Below are 24,231 nucleotides of genomic sequence, written 5' to 3'. Positions count from 1 at the left end.
CTTAAAGTGGAGACCCTCCTTTTCGAGACCTTCACATGCAGTATTCTGAACTTCTTTTGCTTGTTGTCTCGTTTCAGGCTTTTCTCCAGTTCACCACCGGCTGTTCGTCTCTCCCTCCTGGTGGCCTCGCCAATCTTCATCCTCGCCTCACAGTTGTACGTAAGGAGAGTGACGGGGATGGTTCTTTTCCTTCTGTCAACACATGCGTGCATTACCTGAAGCTGCCCGAATATTCCTCAGAAGAAGTTATGCGAGAGAAATTACTAGCAGCCACAAGAGAGAAAGGATTTCACTTGAATTAACTGAAGCCTGCGCCTCACTGAGCCTGAGGCTTTCAGCTCTAGAACTCGTGTAACTGTTGTTATAAGAAGCCTCAAAGACCTTGCATTGATTTCCGTCGTTTTTGTAGTTCAAGGATTTGTGATTGATTGTACAGACAAATCTCAGGGTAGCAAAGTGTCCCATGACCATTACTACACGTCATAATTGTGTCATAGCGTGAGCGGGACGGCAACTTATTGTCCCCTACATCCAAGAGTTCCAAGAAGTCCAGTCGTATTTGTTTCCTATATGGCGTCGTAGAGTTAAATTGCCTACCTTTTGTAATGTTTGCCCAGTAAATTATTTAGCACGACGGGAATCGCAAATTATGAAGCATTTCGTTATGTTAAACCAGCTCAGAGTCTCTCGTTGAAAAGCCTTTGTGTAAACAAGCCAACAAAATGCAACAATTTGTAACGATGCCACTCCAAGACTGTCGCTGACGTTTCTTGGCAACCAATCAGAGTCGGCCATTAGTTTTAAGCTACTACCTGTGTGTAAGAATGCACGAAAGATCGCCCGCAAGATCACAGCAAGAAAAGAGACCTATTTTGTGCGTTTTTTATGCCAGTTACGATAAATTATATTGATCATTAAGTTTCTAGTTACGCACTTTTGAAACGCACTTTTGCTGCATTAAATATTAGGTAAATATGCAATTTAAGTAAAAGAATGTCCAAAAAATTCCTTTATTGTGGTCTTTTGCCGAGTGGCCTTTGTCACAGAGAGTCTATACTGACGGTGTAGTACTATATAAACTATTTTTAGAATGACAGGTCCTAACAGGCTGTTGTTGAGCTCTCCTGCAAGTAAATACGAAGAGGAGGTATGGGCACAAGAGAACACTGTGATGTGGTCTGGGGAGAGGCCTAATATGCTCTGCTCTCTCTTTCCAAACCGCGGTGCCCATAAAGGAGGCTAGTTTTGCCCTTCCGCATATCTTTTCTTGACCGAGCACAGGAGAAAATGTCCCTTTTGGTAAGTCCTTATTGAAGTACGTTTAGGCACTCTCTTTTTTCCTACGACGTCCAAGGTAAACGTAAGGTAATTCTCATTCAGGGAATGAGCGCCCGATCTCACATTGACTTCGTAACTTCGTCTCATGTTTTGCATAGAAACTGCGTGCGGAAATTTTAATTCAGAAATGACACAAACGAACACCCAGTATTCAAAATGGGTAAACTTTACTGAACTTCAAATCTCTGAGACAGATTATATCGATCACCAACTTAAGATCTGGAGCACTTATTCTATTGACCAAAATTCCAGTTCACGGTCAAAAGAAGACGCAATCTTGATCCCAGGCTCTTTCATGTTGGTAAGGAGTGACAAGGGAGGCAAAGGGGAGAGAGCCTGGGATCGAGGTTGAAGAAGACGGGGAGACTGTCACGGAGACTAAAATGACCTCCGTAGACTTCATTTGGACGGAAGAGCACAGGAAAGAGACTACAACAACAATGTGGTTCCACTCGTTTATTTTCACTAAAACAAATTGACATGATGTTTCTTAACAAAAGTGTTTCGAGAAAAGCTGTCTTTGGATTAGTGAGCATCCATTTTTTACTAAGTGAAATCGAGAGTAATCTACTAATAGCGAATTAATATTAATACAAATAAATGTATGACCTGCATTCGTACTTACAAATGTTTGAAAAGAAACCTCTTCTAGCATTAATATTTACTAAGATCTCCGTTGATTGACGGTAATACCAAGATTTACAATAAGATAATAACAATTTGTGTATATATACACTGGCACTGAGCCGCTTTACTTTAAGTTCCAAATCTGAATTCTCCTTAATAATTGCCTATTAATTGCTAGATGACAGTATTGAGAATTCGGTGGAAGATCAAGACATTCAATTAATAGTGATTTTCATTCTCATCAAATCGTGTCTGCTTACAAGGGAACTATGTCAAGATATCGATATAAAATCATTTTTCCAATACACAACCTTTAAAACTGAAGAAACACATACACCTAAACGAGTCGATTACTAAGGTAGAAAACATACAACTCCAAAGGTGTTAGAATTCACCAAAATGGAGCACAGTTCGTGCAAGGCTAAGACTAAGGAACATCAGGACAGTATAAAATGAGACATCCACCACGTATTAAGCTCTCTTTTAGTTTGTACTAAAGAAGAATTACGACTTTAATCGTTCTTGGCGATTAAAAGGGTTGGCAATCTGATACTGCATATAAAACAGGAAGCATACAAAAAATTATTTCAACCTTACTTCGCCAGCAAGGTTTACCAAACTGACCACTGTTGTCACGGGTTGCGTGACTCCATGTCACGCAACCACATAAAACGAGGGCAAGGATTTGGCACTGCGAATTACAATCTCGTTGCAAAATTAAAATTAAAATCTTCCCGTTGGATCAAAATAATTTCTTAGTAAAGTAAACCGAGGAAAATCTCGCCCATTTAGAATATTTCCTTGTATTGATTTATAAAATAAATTTGGTAAAAGTTCATATCCAGGCAACAATGATATGCGCCTGTTTTTCAAATATCATAATAAAGACTGCTGGCCATTCTACTTAAAACTGCGAATGAACCATTCCAATTAGTACAATTGCGAATCCCCATATGAACTGTGTTTTTGAACACGCTGTCGCTCTAACCCAATAGGTCTGCTGTGTTACAAGCACCATTTGGAGACACTGTCGAGGGAGGGGCCGGGATGTTTGTTGCTCCTTTCACGATGCCATCCATCTGGTTGCTCCAGAAATCTGAACGTGATAAAAGAAAAAATATATATCATGTGAAAGAAAAACACGGAATAAGCATCGGTACGGTTGTTACTTCCAGTTACCGCATACAAGATGCGAAAGTTGGTCCATCGCGAACCCGTCTAATCAAATGGGTCCATAGTCATCTCGTTGCATGTCTTTAAGGAACGTCACAAGGAAGCCGCGTTCTATCTTAGTCAGCCTTGCCTTAAAATACAGTTGTGACGACTGAGTGGCTGCATCTTTATCCACTACCGTGTTTTGTACTCTGAAAACCGACATTAACACGTCATTTTGCTCTACCAAATGGCTGACGGAACCCTCAACTACGAATCAGGTTCTCTCTACGCCATCCTGGTAGCAAAATGATGCGGTTGTGATCCTTTTATTAACAGGTGAACCAACAGCGCCTGTTGCGGTCGGGAGAGCTCGTCCTTTGTAGCTAGGTTATAAGAATGGGAAACACTTCGCGTTTTTGCATTATTTTTTTTTTCTACAATGGCACGTACCCTGATTGTTCATGGCGTTGTTTAGGAGCGGATTGTGATTGGCTTCCTTCACAGTTAAACTGGTCAACAACTCAAGTTCCTTTTCAAATTCACCTGCGGACTGTGAAGAATCTAAAGAAATAAAAAAAAACATTCATGGAAATAAATATAAGTAAAATCTTTCTGACGAACTCTTTTATACCCCATCTTCATTTCCCTGCTTAACTCTTAGACATGGAGAGGGCACACAATGCCCGCGTTTATTTCGAACGTAACAAGCATAAGCTCAACAAATGCTCATCCAAATTTAGCGACCTTTCCTATAAACAAATGCTTTGCTGTCGCGAACTGACCTTTCGTTTCCTTTTCCTGTTTTGCAGAAATTTTATATAAGGTTGCAATTAGATTTGACGAATCCAAATGATAAGATCTTGGGATAATTTCAAAAGTCACTACAGCGCGATTTGACCTCATAATCGACACAAGATCAGCACTGAAAAAAGCCAATTGAAGTTTTGATACTTTGCACATGCATTTCAAGCTAAGCAGTAATAAAGATTAATTCCAGAATTCAATTCATACCTGTTATTTTTCTATCAGTTTGTACCGGCGAAGGGATTAATGGAGCTGTGCCTGGCTTTAACAGAACTACAGAATTACTGGAGTCGTCTAATTCCACAAGAGTTACCCCCTGTACCGGATCACTCAAATCGACCTTCACGCTCGCATCGTTTAAATCCGACGAACAGTTCGAGTTTGACAAATCCACAAGGGGCACAAGATCTTCTTCACTCGAGTTCGAGTCCTGGTTTGGATGTTGTTCCTCGTCTGACACGGCCGTCACCCTGAATCGCGACAGGCCAGGAAAGTCCGCTGTCAATACTTTAAGCTCTTCCGTGATATCTGGAGGATTTTCCAACTGAATCAACTTCGGCGGGCCCGTTGTGGCCTCGTTTTCAAGTGGAGACTCCAATACAGGCACGTGCTCTTTGACATCCTGAATGATACTGTCTGATTCACTGATCCCTCCCTCCTCAGTTTGACTTTCGTTAGCTAGTTCTCTTTCTTCGCGTTCCTTGGCTAAGAGTTTGTTTCTCTGGCAATAGCCGTAGATATCGGCAAGAAGTATTCTCTGGGTTGTTTCCATGCCCTGTTTAAAAAAAAAATAGAGCGAGAATTATTTGTGCCGAGAGCTGTAAGACATGACTTGCATTCTTGAGTTTGTGTTAAGTTATGATGCCTATTTTACCCGCCGACTCACCCTCCTTTCCCCTCCGTACCACATATGAACTCTAGAGGGCGAGGAAACGGGGGGAGGGAGGGGAAGACTATTCCCGTTTCCCATGGCTTTCTCTCTCCTTGATTTTGGATAGGCTTTAACTGCAATACAGTCCCTACTTAGAATGATTTCATCGCACGAACCGCGTCCGAAACAGTTCGAAAGGGATTGGGGAGAAACGGCTATTGTGAATCGATATCCAGACCCCTTTGTAGATGTTCTCATGGCTCGTCACGCTCTGCTCCTGTGGGGGACGAGTGAGGAGTGCGTGACGAGCCCAAAGAGCCTGACGAGACCGAAGAGTCCTAGTGTCTGCTTAAGATCCTTATCAATACTTGAAGGGGAAATGACCTGTCTAGCAGTCTAGGTGAGGCTGGCGGCAGTATAAAGTCTTTTTCGTTGTAAGTACATTCAACACCGTCACGTTCGAGAAATAATGTCCTTGTTTTCATAATAGTAAAGAGAATTTGGTGCTACATCAAAGCCACATGCCCAACACTGTGGTTGATGAATTTCTTCATTCTCCTTACTTGTCTGCTTGACAATGTATCGGTATTTTAAGGAGAATTTAGACAATGATAGAGTCTTACCGGCTCTTTTTTGAGCTCCTTATCCAGGTCTATCCGCACAAGGGACTCATTGACCTTCAGTGATAGAGAGAGAGCCATCAGTCCACCTACATAAGGTTCATTTTCACGGATGTCCATTCTCAGTAGGGTCTTGCTTTCTGCTATTACTTCAGCGAGGGCTATCATTCCTACAACGGAAACACAGAAAAATACGTCAAAAATACCCACAAAAATATCACTGTGCACTACGTCATAAATAACTCGACAAGTTTTATCCACACTCGTTTGCGTGCTCTTATTATGTCCTTACGAGCTTAAAAACAAAACAGTAATAAGTACTAAAATATACAATGAAAATACGGCAACGTAAAATTTAACAACAGATCACACTTCCAAAAGATAATCAACTTTCTTTTACAGATGCCAAAGGTTCTTCTGTAGCAGATTTAAAACAAGCCTTAGAAGAACTCGGTGGATCATCAATCAATCACATCAATCAAAACTTTATTGACATGTCAATCTCAGCTAGCAGAGGGGAAAAAACCCTCTACTAGCTGGGGACACTTAACGATAATCATATAATAAAAAATACAAATCAAAGAAGCAAAATGATACACTGTAGATGTGTACTATAAAACCTTCCCTAAGTGGATACCCTTTGGGACCTAAAAAGGGGTCCAAATGTAGTTTTTACATTTAGTTTGAACCATGAAGGTAACTGACTATTTATGAGAGGTATTGCCTATGGGAGTTGCCCTTTAGGGTTAAGGTTAGGGTTAGGGGTCAGTGGCTATTTTTCCTGTACCTTCACTTGATATTCTTGTATTTAAAAGACCAAGTCTTTGTAGCGAGTGGTTTCTCAGGAGTCCTTCTTTCAATGTGTGTATTCCCTCATTAGTCAGCCGATTGTGTCCAAGATTAAGAGTTTGTAGAGATCTGGTACACATCTACAAAGATACATTAAACACGGCTACATATTACATGTTGTATTAAATTTCCCCTTCTTTGTTTTCTTTTTATTCACCTGCTGCCTATCTAGAACTTAAACTGTTTGGGAAGCTAACAAGAAAAACATCTAGCTGGTTAATTTAGCTTTCCAGGTTGCACTTTAATTTCACAACAGATTGAATCAGTTTATACGCCATTTCAAGATTGCGTAGTTCGAGAAAATATCCTTACCTCCCCCACGGAAGGGGTGATCGACCCCTCACCCATCTCGCAATTCCAATTAAGTTTAATACATTTCTTTAAATTCTTAGGTCTCACACACCCCAACCCCAGGAAATTCCAATCCCTTTAGTCGGGGAGAGGGGGGGGGGGGGGGGAGGGGGTAGGGATATTATCTGGATCAGCACATTGTAAAATTAATAACCTAGTAATTATTAATTATATCAATAAGCTCAATAAAGAATTAATACACATGTAAACCAAGGAACATAGGAAAACTTTGAAACATAAAACAGCACTGCTAGCAGAAATAAGATCATTACAAGAAATATAATGTGATTAACTACAAGACTGTAAAGTTTAAAACCAAATGTTCAGTAGTGTACAGAAACCAATATGGGTTACTGATACCTAAAAAAAGCAACCAACTTACCAGTGCATTAGCCAGATAACCAACTCCATGGCTCGTAAGTTGAGTGTTCCACAGTACCAGTGTCTGTAGTCCACCATTCTGCTGTTCAGCAAGCCCTTCACATATATGACCTATACCCATGTCCTACAAAAAATGCTTCATCAGAGATTTAAAAAAAAATGGCTTTCAGAACTGCAGGTACATTTGTACAGAAGAATCCGGCTGTAAGGTGTTGTAAGTGAAGCCAATGTGTTGAGCACTGCAGAAACCCAGTTAACATGGCCTGTCAGTTGTTTTGATCAGAACTGCTTAAATGAGAGCAATTTCGCTGCCAACCATAAAAAAGATCTATTTAGCACTCAGGGTGAAAGTTTGGGAGTTCACTTACTGAAGAGAGGGCACTTAAATTTGTTTACATTTATATTTTTTAACCAAACATGAAACTACAAACAGTGAACTTGGTTTGTTCTGCTCCAGTGGCTTTATGGAACTGTACCAATAGGCCAAGTTCGATAGATCAATATTTTAAAATGGCTCCAAGGCTTTCAGGACAGATGTCTATGTTTGGTGGTGTTTCTTTGTATCCAAGTCTCTTTTGGGAATTGGAAGATGAAGGAAACTTGAAAACCTTGCAATTTTGACCCGAAAGCCTTGAATTGTTGTTAGAATATTGATATATGGAATGTGGCCTATTTGAAAAATTGAAAACAAATCATTCTTGACTTAAAACTACACTAAACTTGGTACACCAGGTAAACATATTAGAAGATGGTTGCATAATAATTATTGTAAAGTACGCTTATCTGAGTTAAATTATTTTACAAACAGGTTTACCTGCAAAGGGTTATTTCTTAAATCTAACAACTGAAGATGTTCATTGCCCTTCAGCATGGCACCTAACGACTGTCCATCACATGATGATAGCTTGTTATCCCCAAGGAACAAGTCTTTGAGATTCCGGTTGAACTTCACTGCACTTGCTGTATAAGTTTAATAAGTGAAATGAGAGAGAAAAGTCAAAGATGTAGTCGCTGTTATTAATTCTCAACTATTTTATTGCAGCAGCAAATTGAGAGATATTTAATTCTTTTAACACAAGGCTCGCAACATAACACTTTACTTTGTTGATATCACCGTGATATTTGTGCTTTGGTCTTAAGTCAAGTTTTACAACTCACGCAAATGATACATTGGAGTGACGCGAATAAGTAAGTGTCAGGAACATATCACATTATGTCACTGTTAACATATAGTACTGCCATTGCGTTTTTGTTACTTTTGATGTAATTGTACCTTTGATAAAGTCAGTTTACTAAATTCAAAGACATGTTTAAGTAACATTGCCAAGGAAATAATTTTTGTGTTACTCAAAAACGCGAAGTTTAAGTGATTCAAAATACAACATTTTAGCAAAATCGCCGAATTTAAGTGTCGCGAGATATGTCCACCCCCCAAATTGCGAAATAAATGTGTCGCAAAAATTTCATGTAATAAGGTAGCCAACCACAACACTTGGCTAGTAACAAAGGGTTTTGGCTAGTAACATCTTAGAAGTTATCACTAGCCACTGGGCTAGTAAGTTGTGATAGATAGTGAGTAGCATAGTGTCTGTGAAGAGGATATTCACTCTTGATTTTGAGGAGGGCACAGCCCAAGTCAACTTTCTTGTGATAGAAATACAGAGCTCATAATCTATTTGTTAGGAGGAGAAACACCCACAACTTAGCTCTGTTAAGGACTTATAGCTATAGGTGCTAACTCCATCCATGACATGAACTAAATTACAGGTATTTGACATACCCAGCAGGAACAGTGGTCTCCCAGAAAGGTTGGCACACTCCATGTGCAACACAGTGAGACAGCAGTCCAGCCTTATGGATCGTCCCAGCAGTGGAAGAGCTTGCTCTGTCCACACTGTGTTACGTATGTCCAAGTATTGAAGACATGGAGTCTGAAAAGAATAGGAAAGGTCACCTTCAAGTTACACACTAACAAAATTCCACACACAGGGCTCGTACCCTTTCTTCAGAAACAAATTTCCAGGATTTTCCCAGGATTTTTCCATGACTTTTCCAGGACTCAGATTGATTTTTCCAGGACTCTAAAATTCAGTTTAACCCTTTCACTCCCATGATCACAGTGTTATTAAATTTTTCTTACTGTCTGCTATATTTTTCTTTATTTATTTTTCTTACTGTCTGCTATTTGCTGTCTCGTATTTTTTACTTGAGTTTAACAGATTTCCAGAACTTTCCAGGACCAGAAGCCCTTTTCCAGGACTTTCAAGTCCTGGAAAGTGCCATTATAATAAAATTCCAGGACTTTCCAGGTTTTCCAGGACCCATACAAACCCTGCACACATGAACAACAAAGAAGCTATGTGAGTAGCAGTGGTGATCTTTGTTACCTTCTTTAAAGTCCTACTAAGAGCCTGCCATCCTCTTATCTTTATCTTGCTATTGTAGGCCAAGTTAAGTTTACATGTCGACTTGTAGAACTCTATCATTTCCAGCAATGAAACAGCACCCTTAAAAAAAACAATTTGAGTCAACAACAAGTCAACAGTGAGGTTGTGAAATTTATGGCATATCTACATGTAAAAGGTAAAAAACACATTATAACAAAAATATTCAAATCAAAACACTAATTAAAAAAAGTTTTGATGACTCCATCCTTACTAAAAATGTTTTATTATGAAATCAATATTCTACCCTTTCGTAGCCTTTCACATCTCACATTTACATCTTTGCTACTGACAGAAAATGTATATGTAATACTGTAATGTTAGTAAAACTTCAGTACGGAATTAACAGGAATTTTGCAGTTAAGCAGACGAACTATAAATCATACAGTGTCATGTACATATGACAAGATTAATGTTCTGACATGTACTCACATCATCTTCAAGTCCTGTATTTTCAAGATCTAATGTCTTGGTTCTAACTCTTCTGAATACTTCCTCAAGGGCTTCACAGTTTCGTAAGTCAAGTTTAACACCTGAAATAAAAGTACGAAGCAGTTGTTAACATATTATCACTTGACAGTCTACAGTTAACTCTACATACTACTCATTTTCATACTTCATCATGGCTTACAATTAATAACAACATGCATGTGTATGCATGTACATTCTTGTCTCTGGTGTTCTGCCACAACTGTCATTACCTCAATAATGGCAATGTAATAACTTTGATAATAAACTTCATATACATGTAAATATATATAAATTACAATGTAATATCATAGATTACTGGTGATAAGCCCCTTCTGCTGATAAACAGAATGTTGTGTAATATTAGCACCTATACTGATTCTATCCTAAATACATATGTCTAACAATAATATGAAACCTTTTGCCATGGTATACATCTCACAATGGAGTGATTGTCAATACAGTGTTAGTAGAAGTGCATTTTAATTACGGTTCAAAAGCAACTTATAATGTTTAAAAAAAATAAATAGATAAATAAAATTATTATAGTTCCAAGCCTGATATGCACATGAAGCCAGCTCACTGAGTTATAAGAGTCACCCAAGATCCCCCTTTGAAATATATAAAGACAGAGATTTATATACAACTGACATTTTCCACTATCATCCAAAAGCAACCCCTCTCTTACCTCTTAAATCTATAACATCGATTCTGTCCTGAAAACTCTCACATGCCTGACAAAAATATAGCAAATTTCCAACAGTTAATATAATTTTAAAAAAATTAGTTTAATACACTCTAGTATCACAAGTCTTAACACCTTACAAGTAGCTTTCAGGAAATAGGCAACTCTTGAGAGTTCTATAGCATGATCAGTTTTAATCAGTTTTTAAACAATATTACAAAATAGCCCAAAGAAAATATGTGAGTGCACCGATTGGTTTAAAATGGCATTTCTATATTTAAGCTCAATAAAAGCACAGAACTAGCTCGAGCTGTTGACATAATGATGGTGCTAGCAGAGAGAATTTACATTTTGATGATCAATGTACATAAGTTTTTTCCTTGTTTTGTTTGCAGAATTTTCTAAGAGAAAAAAAAAAACATGTTCTCCGTGCTCCTATTGAGTGATACATGTAGAAACACTAGAGGAAATTTGCTCAGGACAACTTGAAAAAGCCGTGGGAACACTCACCTATCAGCTTGTGTTCCCACAGCATATCTTGTTCTCCCAAGCTTCTACTCACATGTTTCTATAACTTGATAGAAACATTCCTATTTCTCAATTATAAATATGACTGGAAGTAAATCACCAAGTAGCTGAATGGGGCCACATTTTTGGCAGGTGGGCCTGCAAAATTGACCTCCAGTCCCAATTCCCCTTGGTTGCTCTCTTCCTAACTGCCGGCCAAGGGGAAAAAAGACTCCAGGGACAAGAGCATTTAATAAGGTGCAGACCCCCCAAAAAAGAGGTGAAAAAAATTATACAGTGTATGGATAATTTACAAAATGGTGCAGAAATGGAGCATGATTACCTCAAGCTGTTTTATGAGTTTTTCACATGGCTTGATCTTTAATCTGGTGCATGTGTTCCTGTAGGCATCAATCACCTCTTTGCTGCTATGATGACCAGCTAAAATAAACACAAACTCTGGAACATTAGATATACTAAGCCTTATGTGACATACCGAATGTGCATTGTACTTGTCTGATTAAGCTTTCGTGTAGATAACTTGTTGACAACCCCAGTAACAGAAAAGACACCAAGAAAAATGACTTTATTGCTCCAGAAAATAAATTATCCACACCCCAGAAGATTTTGGTTTTATTATAAAAAACATTCTCCCACCCATCTGGAAATTCTAGTTTACTGAAATTGGCAAAGATAAAGAGAAGGGGTGAGTGAATAAAAGCCCTTAGCAACTCTTGATCTCATGTCAAGTTCTCCTTTTTTCGTAGAAGGAAGCAAAAAACAATTTGCTTGGAGAATATTGCACAGTCCATCAGATGTCACTTAGGGTCTTTTTCCATGCACAAAATCAAGTCGTCTTTTTCATGAGGTGACACATCATTCAATAAATTTTAAGCCCATCAAGCATAAGAAAAATGTTTTTTTCCCACCGGAATCTCACTTTAGGCATGCAGCACACAATCATGTGACACATCAAGCAAAAAAAAGAAACCAGTTGAAAGTAACCAGTGTAATTATACCTCAAAGGGTGGAAACATTAATGAAATAGCTTCCATTTCACTGTAGCAATGTAGAGTTACACATTCAAACTTGTTCATGAGGGTTATTTATTAGCCAGAGCTGTCAGAGTCTCTGTAAAGTGTACCTAACGAAATGAACTTAGAGAGAAACTTACAAATGCACAAAAAAAATGAACAGGTGTTGAATTAGTACTTTTTGTTTGTTCCCATGTCAGACTTTTAAAAAAAAATGGATTACAGTTAATAATGGAAGCAGGGAGTGAAAAATTTCATTGGGATGACCAAACGTGATGAATGTGTCCAAGGAACCTTAAAAGCATCAGCCATTTCCATTTGCAAGGTTTGTTTATTGTGGGAAGTCAGCTCACATGCTTGTTATTGATAAAATTGGAAATTATCCCAGTGACTTCATGAAGCAATAAACAAAATTATAAATATACAAATAATGATAAGCTTGCAGTAAACTTGGCTTAAAGCCTCTTCACTGTGATAGTGGGGTTGAACTTTTAATCATTGCATAATTGCTTTAAGTTACATCTGATATGCAAAACTATTAATCAACTGAGATAAGACAAAAAACTCACCAACCTGCTACAATTGAGGCAGAAAAATTATAAAATATAGCAAAATTTTGCTACTTGAAACACCTGGTTATTTTTAATTCTTTCAAGTACTTTTATCTTGCAGCAACAGAATTGTATGTAGAGTTACTTAAGGTGAGTTTCAGAAGAGGTCATTTTGATAATAATTACAGGTTATTGTATTTATTTGGGGACGATAAAGGACTGCCATAATTGATTGAGAAGCAGTCGGCAAGATCCTTGAATAAGTCAAACAAACTAATATACTTCACTTTTTCACAATCAAGAAAATCCTTTTACAAAAAGGGTAAATTCAAAGGATGTTTTCAATCATGTTTTGTTAAATTAAAAGATGTTATAATTATGCAACAATGTCATATGACAGTGATTGCACTTTCTGCCTTTTTTTTGCTATTTATTCGACAACTCTGTAAGTGGTCTGTCATTTTCTTGATCACTTCAAAACAGAAAGTACGATAATATCGAAAGTGAAGTTTTGAATTTCCATAACTTTAGGTCAAGGTCATAATTTGATACATCTCAGAACTATATTTTTTGTATCACCATTCCTCGATCTTGGAAGGGCTTTTTCACAATTTTATCTAAAACCAAGGTCGAAGTGCAACGTTATAACGATCTTTAATCATTCTTCCAATATGATTTACAAATAATAAACTTAAATATTAAGCTTACCTCTGCTAGTGAAAACAACATTTTAAACGCTTAAATAAAATGCACCACCGGAAATTTTCCATTAAGATATCACGTTTGTTTTCTTTTTTCCCTACTACCATCTACGATTTCGCAAAGAAGTCTCGAAAATTTAGTGGCTTTACCATTAGGTATATGAACCTTGAGTTGAATTTTATAAGGAGCTTCAAACAGCAAGAAATTTGTTTTCATTTACAGCCCACCATTGGTGGCTAAAAATTTTTTAACCGCGCCGGGTGCTGGATCCATATGTACAAGTAATATACAATGGAGAAAATTAAAACACTCACCTTTGGACAGTTATCGCTTGCAGAAATACCTAGAATATGTTTTCACACATCTCGAGAGGAGAGATTAAATCGCGCTAAATGACGCTAACAGGTACAAAGCACGAAGACCAATATTTACGTTTCGCACTGTCAATCGAGAGGGTAAAAGCCCTTTGAACAAAGCAATTTTTATAAGCTTAAAGCTTATATTTTTCCTGTATTAACATTCGTAAGAATATCGCAATTATTGAACACCAAGAACTTACCATTTTCCCAAGGATCAACTGGATCTAGAGCCCGGACAAGAAGGGCATCGTCTGGAAAAGAAACCTTTCTCGATAACTTCTTCGCCCGACCACTTCGGTGATTCCGACAGGCAGCTTCACGTACGCCTCCTTCTCGACCGTGCGAGCCACCTAATGTCCCTTCTTCCGATGCCAGAACATCCTCGCCCTGTTCCATAATTATTCATGGCTTTAAAATTGAATCCATTATTACTGAATAGAGATATAGTAAAGGCAAGCAGACTTCCTGTTTTCCAGCACTGAGATTCAACTTCTCGAAGGAGCCATGTTGAAAAACACCCACGCCGTGGGGAATTGGGTACGAATCATTCGCGCTTAGCGCTTTTTCGCCGACCGCCGAAACGTGTCCGTGAAGCGTGATAACCCGTGAAGTAACCTCATTCCAGAATGCAGCAATATAATCATGCTCGTTTTCTTTGTGAATTGATTTTGGCAATTCCTAACTTAAATTTAATTGACCTCCCACCCTATAAATATAAGTGTAGTCACCTCAAGGGCTAGCGTGCATGCATTTGCTTCCGATCTGCCGGGGTATGCTCCTATCATATTATTTCGATGCTAAGGAATACTAGCTATAAGAATCGTACAGCCCCAGGCCATTATTTTTCCACCACACGAGAATAAATGATAGGTTTCAGTAGAATTAAGATGAAAATAATTAAGGCTAGGGTTAACATGAATGCCGTATTTTGGCTGGGTGTTATGTTTTTAACGTAAATATCTCGTTTACGTTTCAAGCAATCAAAAATCTCTTACCTCATCCCGCATATCTACGTTTTGGGCTGTTTTGTAAATTTTTGGCGATTTTTTGGTATATTTGGGAATAAATAGTTTTTCTCAAAGGATTAGCAAAACTTATGAAAATAGGAAAATTTGAAGATTTGATGTTGTTTTTAAAATAGAATTTCAAGTTAAAAATTGGTAGACGTACACCAGACAGTTGTCCACCAACCTGGGGTGCCCTTTCGGGGGCGTTCAACTGTCTGGTGGTGTTCCAAAACTTTTTTTTTTCTTTTTAATCCCTCTTTAAACTTCCTTAACTTTCACTTAGATTTAGGTAGACCCCCGCCTTAACTGGAATAAGATCTTTTCCGGCCAATTGCGGGAAAGATCCTCCTCTCCTATTGTACTTGATATCTTTTCCGTGTTTCTGTCTTTTAGTATAAATCTAGTAGCGTTCTATCACGAATGCCGTTTGGCTACGCTACTCGCTAGTGTGCGGTTGTTAACAAAATGGCTCCTACTTCTTAGCGTTCTCGAAGTGTCTGTAAAGACGATTTAGATAAAGCTATGAACGACTAGGAGATTTATACTAAAAGAATTAGATTATTCGCTCTGACATTCCTATGCATGATAGCTGACGAGGGCGCAATCACTCGATGGAAATCTCGAGCCCATGATCTAATAGGTCTAATCACACTTTTCGACGCCATCCCAGTGCCAGTCAGGCAAGGAGGGAGGCATTAGGGTCTATTAGAAGCCGCAAAACCTTAGAAAAAATCATCCGAATCCGCAAACTGCGAAAAAAAATTCGATCAAAACCGAAACGGTATACAAATCGTCAAAATAAAAAATAAAAAAAATTCACATCCCAATCATTAAAACTCTAATCCATCTGGTCTGATACAATGGTGACAAGTGGATATGCATTCCTCTCATGCAATAACTAGCATTTCGCGGCTATTCGAGATCAGTTGAGGCGCATAAAATTGCCGCTCAGATCGAAGAGAAACCGGAACACAAATAGGAAAAACGGAAAACCAAATGCTTAAAATCGAAAATCAGCAAACCGCAATGAACACCAAAACCTAAAACCCGAAGCCTTTTGTCACCTAAAAACAAAAAAAAAAAGATCTAAAAATATAGCCAAAACCACAAAATCGAAAATTTCAACGCCCCCCTCGCAAAGCGGTCAGAAATTACAGCGTTTGTAACTTGAATTTTGTTCAACTTAAGAATCGAAACTTTACCCCACTCAGGGTAGCAGATTGTATTCATTAAATTCAAAGATCGACGTAGCTGGGCTAGAAGACGCTCAGTTAACTTTTATTTGTCTATTTTTTTTTCCCGCGAACCGCGTCTGATCCACCCAGCCAAATTTACCGACAAATGAGTGGAAAATTAGAAAAATTGTCTGAGCGTCTTGATCTAGCCAAGCTACATCCTTTAAACTTGCTGAATACCATCTTCTACCTGACATTTTAACGATGCGATTAACAAATTGTGTAAAATTCAATTTTTGAAAAAGTTACGGCCATCGGATTCCCATACAAACACTCTAATTTCTGACCGCTTTGCCTGCCCGTCAAGATGGCGTCGAAAACCGTGATTAGGCCTACTGTTAAATAGAAATGCCTTTTCTAACCAATAAGCACCCACATTTTCTTTGCAATTTGGGTTATTTTCTAAACGTTTATAAGCTAACATAGGCATGTATACATAAGAGTACAGAAAGTCGAATTTTAAAGAAACTGAAAATAAAAAAAATAAAAAAAAGAGAACAAAAATACCAAAGTAGAAAACTATCAAGAGAAGATGACATAACTGTCAGACTTGATATATTTCACTCTGCACTGTTTATGGAGAATTTTCACGTCCGTTACATGGACTGGCAATGTGTTTACCCATACCTCTTTGCACAATTAGTTCCCTTGGACGCCATCTTGCATTTTGCTGATGTTCTACAAACAGGGTTCTTTTGCGGGCAGAATCGTGCCCACTGAAGTTAGTGCTGCTTATCAACCTCAGGTAGGCTACTAAAAAAGTAATTTTTTTCATATTGTTTACATAGTTTTAATGTATTTATTAGTCTGAGATCACTAAATTGATATTAACAGACATGAAGCTTTGAACATGTAGATATATATTTTCACCAGGGACTTGGAGGCTTAAGAGAGGTCAAAGGACCAGTTATTGAAGTGCCAATGTCTTCATCTGCTGCGGATACGTCTCCAAACACAGTTCGATACTGGCAGGAAACTTTCAAGGTAAATGAATAGCCCTGCATTGAGACCATTCTAGACTACATAACCGTGTGTCCGCTGCTCTAAGCTACATGTATAAGCTTATCAGTTCATACATGTACAACAATTAAGCTAATATCAATTTAATTTGTGGCCCAGTTAATTACGTACACGGAAGGCAAATAAGCTAATGTCAATTTGTGACCCAGTTAACTGCAAATATGTACAACAAATAAGCATATCAATTTGTGTTCCATGCAGTTAACTACGTACAGTTCATGTACATGTACAACTTCACCTTTGCGGTATCCACACATCTTTTTTTACTTTTGCAATCAGAAGAAAGTGATCGTATATCAATTTAAATCAAAACTGTGCACCTCAAGCAACTCGTACACTGTGTGCTTTCTAAACTTCCAGCATGCATCATTATTCAGTGATGTATGCTTAAGTATCAATCAATTTTTAATTTGTATAAGGCCTTGCAATGAAAGTCTCCCTGCTTCAAATGTTAGGAGTCCTGCACAAATGTAAAGGGTTTTATTTTTTCAGTGTATATGTGTTTTATTTTCATTCTTTCACTTTTGACATCTCATCCCCTCACTACTTACAGCTGTAGCACTTTCATTACATTTGAATATTAATTTTATACAGTACAGTATGTTCATGTCAGATGGGGAAATCTGGCTATAAATGGCTTATTTTGTACATCAGCTGTGATGAATATGCTGCATGTCCAGGTGCAATTTTTGCCTGGCTCTTGCGTAGCTGACAAACTTATTGTTTAATCTTTTACATGCATTTCTGTTTTTGGATTGTGCATGATAAGATTGTGTTATATAGTTATTTTATTGCTAGTTTCTTTGAATGCACATTTTTATGTAGTCTTTCAGGTGGAATGCAATGTCGGATTTTATGGATTTAAATGTTCAAAACATTTGACCAAGGTCTTAAGATTTCATTCACCTCACAAAGTTGTTTTGTTTTGACAGAAATCTAAAGCCCCAGTATACCTACTGAAGGGCTCCAGAGATGTGATCATATACAGGGGCCTTATGGGCACTGGTTTAGTGGGACTAGGCTATGTCACCTACACCATCTACATGATGGCAACTGGGAAAATGAAAAAACAGGAGAAATCATAGTGAAGGGGATTCTGTGTTCTTCTTTTCATCAGTTTTGGAAGAACTGTCATATTTGCTTTGAATAGTCTAAGTTAGTTGCTGGAAGCTTCATTGTATAACACTGGTGCCTTATATTAGTCGTCATGGTACTACCAGGGTCTGTAAAGCTAATGAATTGCGATTTTTATAATACCAGTAAATTGTTGAATACAAATGCATGTACTGTTGTTATTTGGAAATATTTGACCACGTAAGAAAACCTCGGGTTTTCAAGAAATGTTATTAATGATTAAGTACTTTTGTATTGCATATACTCTGCCTTATTAGTTATTCCAATAAATTGTCATCTTTGATCCCACGCATTTGTTTTATAATTAGTTGAGAGTACTTACATGATTTATTATCCTTCAAACTTTTTTTGCAACACGTGCAGTTTTGAAAATTGGGAATATCACTTTGATATTCGCCAGTTTTAACTGGGGCATATTCAGTCATGCAATGCATTTGAGTTAAAATGTATGATGGATTTTAATAATGGATAGCTGATGCATTTAAGGTCACTGTTGATTGTATGTAAACACAAAGTCTGACTTAAAGCCAGGGACCCTGGCTACTGAACAATTATTCCATGCACGCACGTTGGATATGAAATGGTAGAAAGCCAATAGCGAGTGTAACGTAGTGCAGAGTTGGCCATAATCATCTTGTATCCAACAAGCACTAGTGGAATAACTGATCCTTGATCGTTAATCCTTGATCCTTGATCTGGTGATCCATGATCCTGTTTTTCAAGGAACCCACAATGAACCGGTTTGTCAAAAATGGAATGGTGAATTTCGGTTGGAATATTCCGACTGACTGAATAAGTGGACCACCTCCAGAGATGATCCTGAATATTCTGGTCGGAATAAAACCAAAATGGATCTTTCCATTTGATTTCCGACCGAAATTTCCAGTATCTTTGGCATAGTGGAAGCACCCTTGGATGATTGAAAAGGTGACCAAATGCTGTTTGCTGTTTTTTACAATATTAGGTAACCCATTGACACCCAGCAATTTTTGAGAATAAATGCATTTTTTTGCACATTTTGTACATTTCCAGCCTGGTTGTGAGCCAAATTAGCTCCAATCTACCCAAAAAGGCATTTGACCTACTATTGGGCTTGTTTCCAGTTCAAGAATTCCCGAGAAAGCATCATTCTTACCACAGAGTAGCCGAGAGTACTGGTTAAGGGAAATTTTGCTCCGAGTCTTTCACTCACATGTTGTGCATATTTCAGGTTCGATTGACCCAATCTGGGTATCATTGGAAGTATCTTTTCCTCCTACAGAACCTGAATAAATTTAAGTGTGATGCCAATTTTGGTCAAAGGTGATGACGTCAGAAGTGGAACAAAGGCCAACGCTCTTAATGGCCGGTTACGGCCGGCACAGGCGTCAATGTGAAATCTGAAGTATCCGAAATGCTTTGTCAGGAATAGCATGTTTATAGCTCTAAAACAAGTTACTCAAGCCATTTTTCTTGACAAAGTTTGAAAATATCGGAATGTTTATTTTGCATTGGTAAAGATGATCATTACGACGAGCTTTACTTAACAAAATAGCAGTCGACTAGGCGTCAATACAAAAAATATTAAATCAACAACTTTGCTTGTTGTGGTAAACAAAGAAGTCACCAAATGAGGTATGTTTTCACAGGATGCTTATCAATAGCCCAAGAGACCTCGCGTCTTGGGCACAGAAGTCAAGGAGAAGTGAAGAGGACGAGATCTTCATTCTACAGGTACTGTACAAATATTTACTTGCTAGTCCTTTTTGTTTACAGTGGGCTGAGGTTTTCATATAAATGATACGCTCATGGACAAGACTATCAGACTTATTTCACATCTTGCAGTTCGCAAATTACAATCACAGCACTCCGACAGACATCAGATTTCATCTGTCATTTCAGAGAACACCGTATCAGAAAAGCACAAAGAAAGCTCAGCAACTGCAGCGGATGAGGAGTGATCGAGGTAAACTGCGTGTCGTTGATGTACAAACGTTTACGCCTGATCAGAGTTGGGGATTCAAAATACATAAGCACTACGTAGAGAATTTACTTAGCTTTTAGGTCCAGAGCAACTCATTAGTATTATTATTTTTGGGAAGTTCTTGTGCAGTGTGAAAAGCTGAAAATTCTCCTAACTAAAATTGAACATTTGAAGCATTATTAAAGCCGGCTTCAATTAAGTATTACTGCTCGCAAAGAAAAGATTATTGATAATTTAAGCTAATGGGCGGTTTTGATACATTGTTAAGAGCTGATACGAATGTAACTTAATGAAACTTCTCAAACTCAAGTTTAATCAATGCAAATCATGACCGTGACGGCGTTTCGATACCTGATCTTAATTAGCACAGATTTTTGCGATTTTTTTTCTCCGTTTTCTTCTTATAATTTAGTTTCGATCTAGAAAATATATCTAACACTCAAGAAAGTGTTTGACCACATTTCTAAACACCTCGAAGTTCGTCAAAAATACTCCGCCGCACACCATATTTTCAACTCTCCTCTCGGAGTATGGAAATTTGGTCAAACACGGTCTTTCATGTTTCATATCTTACGTTAAAACTTTATTTACAGAAGTAATACATCAAAGTAACTAAAACTCTTCATAAACTTGTGGCCCTCTTTATTATAAGTAGAATTATAATATATTTATGTAAAACCTAATGCTAAAAACCCCGTCAATCACACTCGGTCAAGAACGAGTGCAAATCCAAGGCAAATAAAATCTTAGTTACTTGCGAACCGATACACGGAAGCCTGCGAACAGGCTCCCAGCGAGGGCGGAAAAAAAATTCGGCGAGCGAAAGCGTGATTCCGTGAGAGAAGCGAGTGGGAGTCGGAGCGTGAATCCGCGAGCGAAGCGAGTGGGACGCGGGGGACGCGCACTCCCTCGTCACCAGACCGCTCTCGGCTCGTCCCGCTCGCCCTATACTACACTCGGCTAGCTCGCTCTAAAACCAACCGGGAGCCTGTTCGCAGGCTAATACAGGGATGCTCTTTGGTCTTCCTTAATTTCTAGTTGTCTTCCCCAAGACTATCACCACTCTGCTTCTTCACAACACCTCTCCCCGCGCCTCCCTGCTTCATTTTGTTCAGTCCCATAGTGCCTCGCTTGTATTCAACTATTCACGTGAGGCAGCGCGCGCGAGGCCGCGCTCAAGCCGTTTGACGCCATAATAGAAAAATAACTTCTACCGAAGACAACATAAGAGAAAGATGTTTGGCGTGAGGGGTAACGCAAAAGCATGCAATTTTGTGCACAACGATGAAATATGGTAAGGATATTTAAATTTTTTGTTTGTTTCTTCGCTCTGGCTTTATCTTTAGGAGTACATGATCGCTAAAGTGGATTTATAATAAGTTACGGGATCGTAATTCTGCGTCAGTACTAACAGTAGCACTTTGACGCTTTTGCATTTGAAAGACTCTTTCGGTCTCCAACTCTCCTGGTGATTTTGGATTTGTAATCCTTTTTTATCGGTTAGCAGCCTTGCCAAAATTTTCTGGAACTAATTTGAACCTATTAGCTGGCATTGAGCTAAGCTTTCATTAGGAAGTCGTTCAGCTGATCTCGTAAATTTCTGCCGCATAAAGTGACGGAGTATTCTATTCTTTTTGGATGATATGCTAGACCATCGCAAAGTTAGCTCCAACCTTCACTCAAGCAGAGAGAGGCACTGTGATTGCCCTAGAATACAACACGATGACTCCAGCCAAACATTTTACTGATAATTTTCATTCGCATTCTATAATGTTTGGAATCAGATTTCTCTCTGTTTCTACAGTTCCACATCTGCCAAAAATAGATTTGATAAACTCGTACAGATTTCAGTGTTTCTGTATATATAATAAACAAGAGCGAATGGATGCTGCTAATTTTTCAAATGTGTCTATCCTCATTTTTACACTTCGCTTATGATAACAGGAAAGATCATGTAAAAAGGGAGCTCCTCTCTCAAAGACGATGGCCAGACAAGTGGGGGTTTCTAGCGAATGAATATCGGCAGGTGAGGGGCTTTACTCAGTATTTAGGTCATCTGGATGGATAACCAGACCTTTGTAATAACTGTTATTGACCACGCGTGAGGTTAACATGACTCGGATATTAGCCAATTTCCTTTTTTGCTTTCTTATGGATTGTGACGTGTTCAAGCATCAGTTGCCCTAGCCTACGAACACAGACGGATTTCCGGTTTTTGTTTTTTGAGTTTTTTTTTTTTTCGGCGGAGTTAAACGAAAAGCCGGAAATCAGTCAGTGTTCGGAGACTACAGTTGCCCATCGCGCCGGCACTTACCTCCGGTTTTCGTAACATGGAGCGACGAAAAGTATATCTACTCCACTCACAAAAATATTTCTACTAAACTGTGAAAGCCGAATGTCTTTCCCAAGAGCACGAGGGCTTGAGTCCGCAGTGTTCGATCTGTACCCGTCCAGCGCAGTATTCATTAAGCCACCGCCTCCCACACAAAGACGCAGTGTCGGTCCATAAACACACAAGAAAGGAAGGAGGGCAATGTCCAGGCATCTTGATCGAACAAGCTTGCTAAATCGTGTTCAGAACCAAGCTCGTGCTGGTGAGCTTGCTCACACGAGCAGCCAGTAACAGCGCAGGTGTCTGTCCCGTCATCAAGCCGTATAATAAGAAAGTTCTCGTCTTATGATCAGTTACACAATACATTTAGAGAGCTGCTATGAATCTACGGCATTCCCTCTCTCTCTCAAACCATTCATCATTATCTAATAAAGATGTACTAGTGTATTGCTTTGACGGATATGGCGGAGAATGGGGTGGGACTGGAATTGAATGAGGGGCATAGAGGGAGTGGGTGAGAAAGGTAAAGTAACACAAAGCAGCCTACTTCCATAAACTTATCATTCCTTCACAAACTGTTTGCTAGTACTTTTAGACCTTTTACCTGACAATGTTTCACACTACATTACGCTTCTCGCTGACACACTATTCACGGGTATGTTACAACGTGACCAGCTCCAGGCTAGCTTGATAGTTCAGTTGGTAAAGCACTGCACCGGTATCGCAGAGGTCATGGGTTTGAATCCCGTTCAATTAGGTTCTTTTTCTTCAGACTTCATTTTAATTTCGCAACTGCCTAAGTTACTTACTTGACTGCGAATATGTCTCATGAGTCTGAATCGGCTGCCCTGCATGTGCATATATAGGCTTTGACTTTGCTTACGTGAGGGCGCCTGGGTACTAGCCGGAAGCCACAGATCCACTCTTGTCCATTGTACGATATAAAAGTACCAACAATTTCATATTAATATTTTTGAAGAGCACCTTCAAATTGTACCTAATATTTTGCAACTTAAACTTGCAGTTACAGCTAGAGACATTAAGGATTGGTCAAGATAAACTTGATATAGATGAAGGGCGAAAACAAGTCAGCTTGCCCATAACTGGAGACAGTGAGGAAAACTCTGCGACTGAGCCCCAGACCTCGTCTGACGTAGCCAGCACCGATAAGATGTCTTTTCCAGAGACTTCTTCACAAATGATTGGATGGAAAAGCGAGGTCCTGCAAAGAAAAGAAGTTGAACGCAACGCCCGTGGAAAACAGGACATAGTGAAATTATTCAAATGGCCGCGCGAAGGTGTTTAAGCAAAAAACGAAACGAGATAGATGTGTTTAAAATGTACGAGCGAAACGAAGAATAAACCGCTTTAAATCTGAATCTTTGTCTGCTTACTGACTGACAGACCTGACTTTCTCTTTAGTTTTAGTTTCGATTGAGATCAAGACGATATACCTAAAAGTCAAGACTCGACATTAGTCAAAAATACTTCGCTATGCGTCGTATTTTCAACTCTCTTCTCGGTGCTTGGTAATGTGGTAAAACACGGTCTTCCGTGTTTGATCTATTTAGCAATTAGATTATGAGCTCGAGATTTCTGTCGCGTGATAGTTGACGAGGGCGCAGCCAGAGTCGCCTATCACGCATAGAAATCGAGAGCGAATAATCTAATACCGAACAAACTAGTTTAATAGCATATATAAACAGTTCCCTGTTCTGTGGAGGCGTGGTGGCCTCATGGTTAAAGCGCTTGTCTCCGGGTCGAGCGGTCCGAGTTCGAGCCCTGGCCGGGGAC

At 38.8% G+C, this 24,231-nt stretch overlaps 4 protein-coding genes across 6 annotated transcripts in view; 3 read left to right on the top strand and 1 right to left on the bottom strand.

Moving 5' to 3' along the window:
* LOC110059176 (E3 ubiquitin-protein ligase HECTD1-like) overlaps window positions 1–1,096 on the top strand; it is a 34,196-nt gene extending 33,100 nt beyond the window's left edge. For all 3 annotated transcript variants that reach the window (XM_089292900.1, XM_089292899.1, XM_089292898.1), the window contains exon 39: window positions 78–1,096. In XM_089292900.1, the coding sequence (XP_089149026.1) occupies window positions 78–302 (225 nt within the window). In that variant the 3' untranslated portion in view covers window positions 303–1,096. The remainder of the gene's footprint in view (window positions 1–77) is intronic.
* A 683-nt stretch (window positions 1,097–1,779) lies between these two features.
* On the bottom strand, window positions 1,780–14,280 carry LOC110059175 (protein phosphatase 1 regulatory subunit 37-like). The gene is made up of 13 exons (XM_089292901.1): window positions 13,947–14,280; window positions 11,444–11,541; window positions 10,597–10,642; window positions 9,873–9,973; window positions 9,384–9,503; window positions 8,777–8,927; window positions 7,811–7,956; window positions 6,998–7,120; window positions 6,203–6,344; window positions 5,419–5,585; window positions 4,132–4,699; window positions 3,571–3,681; window positions 1,780–3,061 (listed from the first exon to the last, which is right to left on the bottom strand). The coding sequence occupies exons 1-13, from the start codon at window positions 14,140–14,142 to the stop codon at window positions 2,949–2,951; spliced, it is 2,082 nt and encodes a 693-aa protein (XP_089149027.1). The 5' UTR covers window positions 14,143–14,280; the 3' UTR covers window positions 1,780–2,948.
* Window positions 14,281–16,606: 2,326 nt separating this feature from the next.
* Window positions 16,607–18,430, top strand: LOC110059326 (cytochrome c oxidase subunit 7A2-like, mitochondrial). Its single transcript, XM_020766022.2, has 3 exons — window positions 16,607–16,733; window positions 16,862–16,972; window positions 17,941–18,430. Exons 1-3 carry the CDS (start codon window positions 16,662–16,664, stop codon window positions 18,091–18,093), a joined length of 336 nt encoding a protein of 111 aa, XP_020621681.2. The 5' UTR covers window positions 16,607–16,661; the 3' UTR covers window positions 18,094–18,430.
* Window positions 18,431–18,499: 69 nt separating this feature from the next.
* On the top strand, window positions 18,500–23,816 carry LOC110059312 (ciliary microtubule inner protein 1-like). The gene is made up of 4 exons (XM_020766010.2): window positions 18,500–19,855; window positions 20,024–21,399; window positions 22,050–22,131; window positions 23,462–23,816. The coding sequence occupies exons 2-4, from the start codon at window positions 21,341–21,343 to the stop codon at window positions 23,741–23,743; spliced, it is 423 nt and encodes a 140-aa protein (XP_020621669.2). The 5' UTR covers window positions 18,500–19,855; window positions 20,024–21,340; the 3' UTR covers window positions 23,744–23,816.
* Window positions 23,817–24,231: the final 415 nt, after the last annotated feature.

The sequence above is a fragment of the Orbicella faveolata genome, unplaced genomic scaffold (assembly GCF_042242905.1).
Source record: "Orbicella faveolata isolate gen_17 unplaced genomic scaffold, um_ofav_v1 contig_24, whole genome shotgun sequence".
NCBI classification, from domain to species: Eukaryota; Metazoa; Cnidaria; class Anthozoa; order Scleractinia; family Merulinidae; genus Orbicella; species Orbicella faveolata.
This window is presented reverse-complemented; position numbering and strand designations above follow the sequence as displayed.

What these genes read in the sequence shown, in the direction of transcription:
- LOC110059175 (XM_089292901.1), bottom strand. Translation starts at nt 14,142, where the DNA reads ATGGAACAGGGCGAGGATGTTCTGGCATCGGAAGAAGGGACATTAGGT. An exon ending in AACTCATAAAACAGCTTGAG is followed by an intron (nt 10,643 to 11,443) that starts GTAATCATGCTC and finishes TATTTTTGTCAG; the next exon opens with GCATGTGAGAGTTTTCAGGA. An exon ending in CAACGCCATGAACAATCAGG is followed by an intron (nt 3,062 to 3,570) that starts GTACGTGCCATT and finishes TATCACGTTCAG; the next exon opens with ATTTCTGGAGCAACCAGATG.
- LOC110059312 (XM_020766010.2), top strand. Translation starts at nt 21,341, where the DNA reads ATGTTTGGCGTGAGGGGTAACGCAAAAGCATGCAATTTTGTGCACAAC. An exon ending in GTGCACAACGATGAAATATG is followed by an intron (nt 21,400 to 22,049) that starts GTAAGGATATTT and finishes TTATGATAACAG; the next exon opens with GAAAGATCATGTAAAAAGGG. An exon ending in TAGCGAATGAATATCGGCAG is followed by an intron (nt 22,132 to 23,461) that starts GTGAGGGGCTTT and finishes TTAAACTTGCAG; the next exon opens with TTACAGCTAGAGACATTAAG.
- LOC110059326 (XM_020766022.2), top strand. Translation starts at nt 16,662, where the DNA reads ATGTTCTACAAACAGGGTTCTTTTGCGGGCAGAATCGTGCCCACTGAA. An exon ending in GTGCTGCTTATCAACCTCAG is followed by an intron (nt 16,734 to 16,861) that starts GTAGGCTACTAA and finishes TATTTTCACCAG; the next exon opens with GGACTTGGAGGCTTAAGAGA. An exon ending in ACTGGCAGGAAACTTTCAAG is followed by an intron (nt 16,973 to 17,940) that starts GTAAATGAATAG and finishes TTGTTTTGACAG; the next exon opens with AAATCTAAAGCCCCAGTATA.